The sequence below is a fragment of the Antedon mediterranea genome, chromosome 9, assembly GCF_964355755.1.
Source record: "Antedon mediterranea chromosome 9, ecAntMedi1.1, whole genome shotgun sequence".
NCBI lineage: Eukaryota > Metazoa > Echinodermata > Crinoidea > Comatulida > Antedonidae > Antedon > Antedon mediterranea.
This window is the reverse complement of record NC_092678.1, coordinates 12,094,433-12,106,716: the sequence shown is the minus strand read 5'-3', so window position 1 is coordinate 12,106,716 and position 12,284 is coordinate 12,094,433. Positions and strand designations below refer to the sequence as shown.

Below are 12,284 nucleotides of genomic sequence, written 5' to 3'. Positions count from 1 at the left end.
TTCTAATAGTAACCCACCTTCTAATAGTAACCCACCTTCTAATAGTAACCCACCTTCTAATAGTAACCCACCTTCTAATAGTAACCCACCTTCTAATAGTAACCCACCTTCTAATAGTAACCCATCTTCTAATAGTAAACCACCTTCTAATAGTAACCCACCTTCTAATAGTAAACCACCTTCTAATAGTAACCCACCTTCTAATAGTAAACCACCTTCTAATAGTAACCCACCTTCTAATAGTAACCCACCTTCTAATAGTAACCCACCCACCATCTTATAAGTCAATCTATAATAATAACCCACTACTATAATAGTAACCCATGGGGATATTATTAGAGTCACAAAAACTATTGACAAAATGACATTATGAAGACTGGTCGTTTATGATGCAGCCATATTTTGAAAATAAGGAGATAATGCATGTTGATCTCGGGAGTGGGGGAGGATTGAGTGTTTTTGAGTTTTTAAAATAAAGTTAGAGTTCAAACAAATTTGTTTATTCGTACTGTTTTATTATTTTGCTATGATTTGCTGACCCGAATAGTTGGGGTGGGTTACTATTTTCAAGTGCCTAATTTACGATTAGTAATAGTAACCCACTACTCTAATAGTAACGCCTTTCTAATAGTAACCCACCCTAAAAAACAATCAAAGAATAATTTGAAGATTTATGGTATTACTATACTTTCCCTGTCTGACATCAATTGGCAGTGTCAAAGGGATACAATAAACATCTTTATCTTTGTAGGATCAAAAATAATTGATGGACATGCACGAATGGTGGTACTGCAAGTTGGTGTCCACACTAAGCTTGGTAAGACTCCGCAAGGAGGAGTCATTAATGGTGCTTTTACTCCTAATTATCAATTTGCACGCTCTTCTGATGCACCTGACTCAGGGGGTAAGATCATACATGCACGTTTATTAACTTATATATTAATGACACCAGATTATCAATTACTTTATCCAGACTAAAGCCTATTTTTCACTATACAAATTAGTCACACAAATCCAATGTTTTCCACTACTAGAATGAATAGGTGCAATTTTCATTTCCATCACGTATCTGCTGAGCTGAGTGCTCCTGAATGTGTCATAACAACATTTACACACATTAAGATTAAAATGGAGAAAGAAAACAAATAAATATACACTTCAAATTTAGAAATATAATATAACATTTATTTATAAAGACTACATAAATCATCCTATAAATGTTTATTAATACAAATGGAAGTGAATTAAAATTTAATCTACCACTTTTCTTTGACTTGAAAATTGTGCCTTATAAGCTATCGACTCATCTCTCTGAACGGTATTGAATGACGGCCTCTGGAAATTCCACATTTGATTTTGAAAATTATTTTTAGACATAATTCATTAAATATTTGGTTTTCAAACTTTTCGTTCCATCTCCATAGCAAGATATTTGGTGCCAAATTCAGACGGATCGGATGTCACACAGCGGAGTGCATAGTGGACACTTTTTGTGTTTGCCTTTTATTTATAGATTACTTAAATTTACAAAGTGTTATACACACTATACAGTAGTTGGTGTCATTAATATGTTTATTTTTGTTTAATTCATATTTGCACAAATTTTGTTTGAGCATTTTGTTATAAGACTATTATCATTTCTTTTTAATTCTATAGTTCTTGATTATGATATGAATAATTTTACAATTTGTTTTTCAATATTCATATTTTTGTTATTATAAAAAGAATTTAACTTTAATTGTTGTGCAGTAGGTAGTCACTATTCTCATTTAAATATTGAATGATTTCATACAATATTATATTGTAATTTATTTTTTTGCATGTGTTTTCAATTATTAAATTAAAGGTGATTGAGGTGGTTGGCTTTGTTTATAAAATTAATTATTTATTAACCAAAATGAGAGACCATCTGTTTATGAATACAGTTAGTGAACATACACACAAATACCTGTGATGTTAATAATGCATGCATATCATAAAATACTATTTATTATATAGAGATTTCATTTGGAAGAAAATCGATTGGCATTTATAATGTAAAGCTTGGTTCCCACTATACAATGCAACGGCGTAGACGCAATGCAGGTGTGTTGTCCAATCATAAGCGAGATTTTGGAAGATCCATCGTATCATGATTGGTCAAATTACTAATGGTGGGCCTATATCCTTGTATTGGAAGCCAAGCTTTAGGTGCCATATTATAAAATACAAAGACATGAAGCTGATTATGAGAATCAATTATGTTAAGAATTATAATTGCATGTATTAATTAAGAATATTAAAACTTTAGGACCAGTTTTAATTTAAACCATAAAATCTAAACATTCACATGCCATTTGATAGATTTAAGTGTCGTTTTTAAAATATCATTATTAATTTTTAAATGTGTTATCATCGTCATAATTTTATCATCATTGAGTAAATAAACCAAAAGAGGAAATATCAGATTTCTACATTATGTTAAATCAGGAAGAGAATAAATTAATTGAGATTATCAAAAGATAGTTGTTCTCTTTGTTTTCTCTTCCCAATGTCTACTACCAACATATAAGAACATTCAGTCTATGTCGTGCCTAACTTACCTGGATAAACCGACAATAACCCATGCTCTTCAAATGGAGGGATTAAATACAAAAAGAATTTATATTATTTTTCATAACTTTCTTAGACATTGCAAGATCAGCCAATGATATTTATGTAAATATGCCTGGTAACACTAGTGAGGTTGCAACACAATCATCACCTCCTGTGTACTCACCACTTGGTAGCCAACGGCTTAGGAACAAGAAGGAGAAAAAAAGTGTCCTGACGCAAGATTTGGAAATCATCTCAAACTATGTGTTAATAGCAGGTAATCACAATCATTAATACTGAATATTTGTCAGAACATTTTGTTGGAATTTTTTATTTTACCAAACAAATGTGATGAGCATGGTTTATTTATAGTTATTTTGTATTCCAACATTTTTTTTAATCAAATTTTAAAATTCTTCTCAAAAAAATGAGACAAATTTGAATCTATCCCTAGCCATCAAGCACACAGGTTTTAAGGATTAAAGTCCATAAATTTGAATGCCACCCAAGAACAACTGGCAAATGCTGTTTTTTCAATTATTCTTAAGTTCCTGATGAGAGACCTGTATTTTGTTCCGAGTTGTTAATGCACGCTTGTATTGCCCTGGTGTTAAACTGACCAATCAAATAGCTCACAACTATGCTTTCTCCCGAGATTTCTCACAGTTCGCCTATGCGTGTAAGAAAATGTACTAAGTAGGGAGATCAAAGTTGTAATAATTTATGCAGATAAGTCGGAAAACATTTCTAATTTAATTTAATACAATTATTGATTTGTAATTGCCAGCTATTGCCCTGTGTACAATTATTGGTCTGGTTCTGATTATTAACTATTGCTACCAAACATTCATTGCTGATGATGAGAGCTGGGATATTACATACCTGAAGGATATAGTAGACCTGATCATTGTCACCATCACTGTGTTTACAATCACCTACCCATCATCTTTACCTTCCATCTACCAGCACATCTGCAAACAGTCAGCTCATGTAAGATTTGTTTTTGTTATCATATTTACCGTATTTATTCAAATAAACACCCCGCTTTGAATACACACCACCTTGGAATAAATGATCCCATAGTACTGCACACCCGTTTTGAATAAACGCCCCCTTGAATAAACTCCCAGGGACGTTTATTTTTTCTTTGAATAAAACGACCTGCCACATGCATACATATATAATTTACCAAGCATTTTGAAACAATTGTGTTTTCTTGTTTATATTAATTTGTGTTGTAATTGTTCATATCTAGGTGCAATTTATTTGATTATACATCATGCTACAATAATTATTACACAGTACTGTGATATAATATATTAACAAATTTTTTTTTATTATTTAAAAAAATAATTTTTAATTATATAGGAGATTCGACATGATCAAATATTTGTCCGTAACAATGAAGCCTATGGAATTATGGGTAATATTACCACACTTTTAACAAACAAAACGGGAGTGGTCACTGAAAACTACATGCGTGTTGAGGGAATCTTTTTATTTAATGAGTTGTTTCATGTTCGCTGGCCGGATAAACAAACTAATCTTAACACAAGATTGAAATCAATGACGCATTCTTCAGAAGTGACCAATTTACTTCTGGAAGGAATGGCAGTGAATACAGATTACACAGCTCAAATTATAGAAGTAAATATATCTATTTTTAATTATAAAATAAAATGTATGTCTTTTCATAAGATGTTTTTTTTAGTTGAATACACTACAGTAGAATTCCTATTTTAATGTGTCCGTTTAACCCTTTCACTGCGAAGCGTTATTCCCACCTCTGTGCGTAAAACATATTATATTTTAATTAATTGCAAAAAAATACTAATTGAGATAATTGTGTAATTATTTTTGTGGTGTGTGATGGGCAAAGGGTTAGTCTACAGTTAGGTATTAAAAAAAAAGTAATTTGCATATTGATGACGTCATGTGACGTCATTACAGGTATTTTGGATTTCGTGTTTTTTATCAAATCAATGATAAAAACTATATTTTCTATAAGAAATTCTTATGGAATACGTTTTTCGAACTGGATATTGACGAAGATACGTATAACAAATAAAAATATTTAAACAAATTGAATTATTTTTATTGTTTTATAAAAATTATGCACAAATCAAAGTTTTGGGGCAAAATCGTGAAAATATTGACATTTTCGAAAAATTCCCTATAGTACAAAAACTAACTATTTTTTCAGAATTTTTTTTTTTGCGTGTTGTGATAAACACCATGTTGCCCTATTGGAGCTGGTAAATTTGTGTTACTTTCAAAATGGCCGCCATTACGCTACTCAACACATCTTTCCAAGATAGAAATACTATTATATACTATACTATATATAATATAACTATAGAGGGCGCATTTTTTCAAGACAATAATACAACTATAGAGGGCCATTTTTTTTGCTGGAAAAAATTTTTAATGACTTGCAAAAATATCCAAGTTCATCGAAAAAATACAGAGGGTGCTATATATTATAGGCAAATACGATTAAATCATTGTTTTGCCCATACCCGGTATTACCGGGTATACGTATTTCACGACGTCTGTTTATACCCGGTAGTACCGGGTATACGCAGTGAAAGGGTTAATATGGACGGATAATTTTAAGTATATTCCCCTCATTTCACATTTAAGTGTCCCTCTAGGGTGTTCCCTGAATGAGATAGTCCTTAATTAAGGTTTTACTTTATAAGCTGTTGAAAGAAGGGCTTTACAATTTATGACTTATTTACTGTATTTATCGCACTATAAAAAATAGCTTATGTTTGTGCAGATTTAAATAAATGTTTCTCAAAACATTTTAACTTAAGTTAATTCATTAATGAATTTTTACTGTATTTTCCGCGAGTGTTAGTAGTATATTAGCATCACAGAAGCTGGTTGAACCATTAAACGTTGATCATATTCTTCTTTATTCACAAACTAGATATCTGTCGAGAATCATGGTATACTTCAACATATTGGAGACAGAATAGACTGCGCTCTGCTGGAGCTTGTGGAGATCCTTGGTGGGCATTATAGAGCATTGCGGGATTCGAATCCAGAGGAGAAGGTGATGCGTGTATATCCTTTTAACACAAGTAGGAAGATGATGTGTTGTGTGATTGGTAAGGAAGAATTGAACAGAAACAGAGTTTATTGCAAAGGAGCAGCGGAGCGAGTACTTAAAAGGTTTGCAGCTTTTTATGTATATGGAGGGACCATGTAAAAATTAATCTACTGCAGTTACTGCAGGAAATACATTTTGTTTATCTGATTATTAACAGTATCGAGATTTGTTTGAGTAATCATTCCAAGTAAAAAAAAGTAACTATTCATTGACTGCCTCAGATGTATACATAGAAACAAACATACATTACTACAGTAAAAGTTATTAAATTGTTATTATCTATTGCTTAAATAAATGTTGTCCAAATCAAATCAAAATATGTAAATTTAGAATAACTGTTAAATTGGTTTAAAAATTAGATTTTACTATACAGATATAACTATGTAATTAATATTTTATTATCTTAAAAGGTGCTCATTTTACCTGGACACAGATGGTGTAGCCTGCCCTCTGGACACTGATACTCAATCACACTTTGCATCGCAAATAACAGAGATGTCTAAATCGAAGCTTCGCACGATATGTTTAGCATATCGAGATATGGCCATCGATCAGACAGAAGACAGCGTGGATTTGTCTCGTGAGGATGATGTCTTATCAAAGCTGACTTGCGTTGCTTTGTTAGGGATTTCAGATCGTGTTCGTCCAAAGGTAGGAAAAACAACATTATATCCTAAATAAAATAGCACAGTTGCCTATTATGTTATAAAAGAACTTCATTACAAAATACAATGTGCATATACTGTCTGGCTTAATCAAGTTTGCCAGAAACTCTAGTATTCTTAAGCATTTTTTAAATGCTAAAAAAATATTGGATCTTTTGGACCTCATGAAAAGTCAGGGTTTGGTAAAGTTTCCAGTTTTCATAGGATCCGGTATTGGAAGACATACAGTATGTAAACAATACTGTATATTATTTGAAGGCTAGTGATTTTAACATTGTGGTGACAGACAGACTTGGTAACAAAAATTGTTTTTCTCCTAATCTCCTTGCAAAAAATCTTTCAAATCTAATATCTAGCACATCTAACCTTTTTTGCAAGCATTAATTGTCTTGCCCATTTAGTGAAATATATTCCCATTCATTAGTAAAATAATATCCCTGATAAAATAATTCTTGCTTTAAAGAAGTAAGTATAGTAAATGTATATTGGTGTAGGGTCCCCAAAAACATGAAACATATAGATTAAATAAAGTCAGCCTTTTTTTTAAATTTTATTATGTGACATTTAAATCAAGGGGAAAATATAATACTTTACCTTTTTTAAATATATTTTAATTTTTTTTAAGGCTGCTAAGTATGTTAAGGATTTACAGCGTAGTGGAATCAAGATTACCATGGTAACAGGAGATGACCTCCAGACAGCAGGCGCTGTAGCTGCAGAGTCTGGAATCATCCGCAGTCCCAAAGATCTCTGCCTGGATTCTGAAGTATTTAATCATAAAATCCGTGGAATTGAAATGGTAAATTTTAATTTTTGAATGTAGTGTGAATGTGACTTTGTTAAAGGTGTGGGAGTGTGACTTTGTTAAAGGTGTGAGAGATAGACTGAAGGTAATTACTCTTGAATGTAGTGTGAATGTGACTTTGTTGGATGTTTGGCATCATGGGTGTCTAGAAAACTCAGATATATCCAAGTTTTTTAGATCCAATCTGAGTTTTCTAGAGATTTCCGGATCTATAGTCTTCTATAGTGTCTGCTCTTAGAAAACTCTTCTTAAATTTACTTTACTTTATTCCACATTTATTTAGTCATCAATTACAGTACATCATAATTACAGTACAACTGAGAACAGGGATCCTGCATAAAAAAGCTATAGCTTCGTTTTTTTGTAGGACCCTTTTACATAAGAACAAGTATATAGAACTTAAATAAACAAAGGTGTTGTTAATCAGCATATAGTGATAAAAAGTATTTTTTAACCTGTTTTTTTATACATTTATTTTGTTTCTTTAAGATAACCGGTTTATTACCACCATTACAAGTGAATTCTTTCCACAATTTTGGTCCATATATGTGTATAAACTGTTGACTGCAAGTTAGTCTTGTGAAGGGAATTTCGAATTCAGTTTCTGTTCTGAGGTTATGAGTAGGCCTAATACTGTCACAGTAATTAAAAATATTTAAAATGTGATGTGGTAATTCATTGAATTTTACGTTTGCCATAAATCCTATGACGTTTACTTTGTAAATATCATAAACGTTTAATATTTTTAGTTTCTTAAACAGTGGCTCTGAGGCTTGTCTGGATTTAGAGAAGGTAATGCATTTTACAGCTCTCTTTTGGAGTTTTAGTATTACTTCTAACGTGCTCTTGTATGTATTTCCCCATATTAAGTTACCATACTGAAGGTGAGGTAATACTAAGGTGTTATAAAGACTAATACGGACTTTATGAGGAAAGAATTCTCTTACTTTTAAAAGTATACCAATTGCCCTAGACATTTTTTTCCTAATAAGCTGTATGTATGTGATGTTTCCAGTTAAGATTTTCGTTTAACATTACACCTAGAAATGTCACATTTTCTTTTCTATGTAATAACACATTATTCATTTTTATTTTAAACTGGTTTTTGTCAAAGTTCTTTTGGCTAGTTCTAAAAACAACGTAATTAGTTTTGCTGACATTCAGTAACAGCTTATTTGCTTTAAGCCATACGTTTATTTTTTCTAGTTCAATATTCATAGTATGGTTTAACATTGTAGGGTCATCTCCCCTTGTTATACAAGTTGTGTCGTCAGCAAAACTAATTATATCTATTTTACTACTTGCTCGACTTATATCATTGATGTAAATTAAAAACAAAAGTGGTCCTAAAACAGAACCCTGTGGCACCCCTATATTGGTGTCTTTTAAACATGATGATCTACCGTTGGCATAAACATATTGTTTGCGGCCACTTAAATAGTTTCTAAACCACATTAAAACGATGCCTCTTATACCATAATGCGCCAATTTGCTCAACAGAATACTGTGATCGATAATGTCAAACGCTTTTGACAAATCCATAAAGGTAGTAAGTGCATATTCCTTTTTTTCAAATGCATTTAATATTTTATGGACCAAGTCGATCATAGCATGAGAAGTTGAGTGTTTGTTTCTAAATCCATATTGATTGTTGCTTAACACTTTACATTTTGTAAGATAATTGTATAATTGATTATGGATAATCTTTTCAAAAACTTTCGAAAAAATGGGCAACAGCGATATGGGACGATAGTTTGAGGCCAAATGGCGGTCCCCTTTTTTATGTATGGGAACTACTTTGGAAATTTTCAACTTCCCTGGTATTAGTCCAGTTTGAAGTGATAAATTAAAAATATATGTCAGCGGCTTTAAAATATTGTATTTTACTTCCTTTACAACTTTAGCTGAAATGTCATCAAATCCGGAGGCTTTGTTTGAATCGAGAGATTCAATAACTTTTAGTACCTCCTCCTCATCAACATAGCAAAAAAACATTGAGTTGCGTTGTTTGTTTGTGAGGTATTCAGAATATTTTGTTTTGTATAGTATGTAGAGTATGTGTGCCCTATTTATTTAAAGTTTCTCATGTTTTATTTCCAGACTTCACCATCTGCTTCATCTATTATGTATGGGGATGAATCTCAATTGGTAAGCAATTGCATAGATTATAAAAGGTTTCATTTCTTATACCCTTTTCACACCTGCAAAATTCAACTTGTAAAAACTTGTATTAAACCAGGTTTACATAGTGCGAAGATGAGATGCCTGTGTTTTGTTCTAAGATGTCCCAAGTTGTTGCCCTGAGTGCATGTGTAATGCTATAGTATTATAATTGACCAATCATAATCAAATAGCGTGCAACTACGCTTTTCTCCAGATATTTTTTACTGTATGTATGTATGTATGAAGACGTTTAATAAATCAGGAGAGCAAACCTGGTTACAACTTGTTAAAAGTTGTAATACTTTAGGCAGATTGGAAAAGGATATTAGATGATAGATTTAAAAAATAAATTGTGATTGTTATTATTAATTATTATTTAGATTAAAGATGATGAATTTCACAAGACATGGCCATCGCTAGGTGTACTAGGTGGGGCCCATCCAGACGACAAACAAGTACTTGCTAAAGGCATATCTGCAGCTCCAAAGAATCTTCAACCGCAACTAGTTGCAGTCACTGGACGCTACATAGGGGACGAGGATACCCTAGCAGAAGCTGATTTAGGCATTGCTCTTGTAAGCCCACCTCATTTCTTTTTTTATGAAATAAGAATTAATTTTTCTAGACATTTTCATCGGATTTACGTGATTTTAAGCATTTTAATTACTGATTTAACAATTTTGTATGTCACGATAGTTATATAGTAAATTCTCTACTCATTTTGAAATTGTTTGTTTTTGTTTAGGGAAATATTGGTTCTGTAGAAGCTAAAACGGCTGCAGACGTCATATTAAAAGATGATAGTATTTATAGTATTCGACAGGCCATCATGTGGGGGCGCAATATCTGGGATGGTGTTGTCAAGTTCGTGCAATCTCTGTTAGTCAGGGGTATGATAACATCACTTGTTGCCTTTATTGGAGCTTGTACTTTTTCAGTAAGTAGATTTTTGTATTCTTTTGATTATAGACTTGTTGAGATATTTAGTGTTTTTACTTTTGCAACCATTGTCAGCGCACTGTGAGGGTTATATTTATATAGTTTATTTCCGATTTCCTGAGATAATAGTGTGATGATCAAAGATTGATAAAAACCATCTAATTAGTCGATATGGTCTCACCGACTTGAAATGGTCTCACCCACTGTTTAATTAATACTGTACTGTTTGATTAATACTGTACTGTTAATTAATACTGTACTGTTTAATTAATACTATTCTGTTTAATTAATACTGTACTGTTTAATTAATATTTGATTGATTTGATTTGATTTATTTCGGCATCAGTACATAAAATATCACAGACATACAATTAAAATTGGCAAATATAAAAATACCAAAATAAAACAAGGATGCCAAGGATAACTCATAAAAGTCCTCTACGGACTTGTTTCCAATGAGGTCCTTTGAAAGAACAGCAAAAAAGACAAACAATGCAACATATAAAAATTACAAAAAACAGCAAAAAAGGACAATCGAAAAAAGAAGAAGCGCTAATTAAATAGTTTCTAGAGCTAGTGAACGTTCCTGTAGATACTTTTTAACTTTACTTTTAAAACAACAATCAGTTTGTGATTCCTTAATGTTAATTGGTAAATTATTCCATTCTTTAATAGCATTGTAAAAAAAGGTCACATGTGCCATTGGCTTGATAGTTGGGATTCTAAAATTAAAATTGCATCCCCTAGTATTGTAATTATGACTGTCTGAAATTCTAATAAAACGATTGCATAAATAAGGTGGACAACAATGATTATATATTTTAAAAACATGACAGACTCTAAGAAATTCGACACGGTCTTGGACTTTTAACATACCAACGTCGTTTAGCTGAGATTGACCAACATGAGATCGGGGACCTAACTTTTTTATAAAACGAACCATTTTGTTTTGAGTCGTTTGTAATTTTGATTTTAAATTTTTATTTACCGTAGAAGACCATGAGCAAACCGAATAATCGAACATCGGTTGGATTAAAGCAAAACTAAGAATTTTGCGACAATGTGAATTAAGAAATGATGATTGTCGGTACAGAAATTTCAGTCTGCCGTTTGCTTTGTTTATAACAGAGCGGGCAATGACGTCACCTGATACATTTTGGTCAATCTCAATACCAAGATATTTGATAGATTTTGATCCATTTATAGTCGTTCCAAAGCAATCAATATAGAATTCGTTTACTTTGCTTAATCTACGTTTAGAACCAAACAGGATGCATTCGGTCTTACCCATATGAAGCGAAAGTTGATTGTCGATCAGCCAATTATTGCATGATACGAGATTGTTTTGGAGTTTAGATTGGATTGAGATTGGATCTTTATGGGAGTAAAAAATAGCACAATCGTCAGCGTACAAAACAACTTTACAATCACTTTCGATACTAGATGGTAGGTCATTCACGTAAATAAGAAACAAGAGAGGACCCAAAAGGCTACCCTGGGGGACTCCACATCCAATCTCAATAGAGTCCGATTTGGTACCTTTAATATCGACAATCTGATTTCGCCCAGACAGGTACGCTTGAAACCAACCGATAGACCAGCATCCTAGATACTTAAGTTTTTTACACAAAATATCATGATTGACCGAGTCAAAGGCCTTTTGGACATCGAGTAAAACCATACCCGTAAAAAAACCATTTGACATTTGAACTCTAAGGTGATCTCTAAGATGAATAAGACATGTGTCGGTAGAAAAAGATCTACGAAAACCGGATTGATGATCGTAGATAAGTTGATTCCTTTCAAGGTAATCGGAAACTTGTATATATACCACCTTCTCCAGAATTGTCGAAACTGAGGAGAGAATGCTTATAGATCTGTAATTGTTAGCCTCAGTTCTGGAATTCTTTTTATGAAGGGGCGTGACTTTTGCGAGTTTAAAATCCGAGGGAATACGTTCGTATTTAATGGAGAGGTTAATTATATGTGTTATTGGTATTTTAATATTAGGAGCTCCGTC

At 32.2% G+C, this 12,284-nt stretch overlaps 1 protein-coding gene across 4 annotated transcripts in view; it reads left to right on the top strand.

Annotated features, from left to right (window-relative positions):
- The window catches only part of LOC140058843 (plasma membrane calcium-transporting ATPase 3-like), a 44,397-nt gene that overhangs the window by 25,220 nt on the left and 6,893 nt on the right, over window positions 1–12,284 (top strand). For 2 of the 4 annotated variants that reach the window (XM_072104600.1, XM_072104599.1), the window contains exons 6-15: window positions 752–904; window positions 2,669–2,851; window positions 3,362–3,564; window positions 3,943–4,221; window positions 5,510–5,754; window positions 6,103–6,343; window positions 6,983–7,156; window positions 9,263–9,310; window positions 9,706–9,900; window positions 10,071–10,262. In XM_072104600.1, coding sequence (XP_071960701.1) covers window positions 752–904; window positions 2,669–2,851; window positions 3,362–3,564; window positions 3,943–4,221; window positions 5,510–5,754; window positions 6,103–6,343; window positions 6,983–7,156; window positions 9,263–9,310; window positions 9,706–9,900; window positions 10,071–10,262 — 1,913 coding nt within the window. Of the gene's footprint in view, window positions 1–751; window positions 905–2,668; window positions 2,852–3,361; window positions 3,565–3,942; window positions 4,222–5,509; window positions 5,755–6,102; window positions 6,344–6,982; window positions 7,157–9,262; window positions 9,311–9,705; window positions 9,901–10,070; window positions 10,263–11,524; window positions 11,769–12,284 lie in introns of those variants that run through there. The other 2 variants (XM_072104603.1, XM_072104601.1) reach the window with 2 other exon arrangements.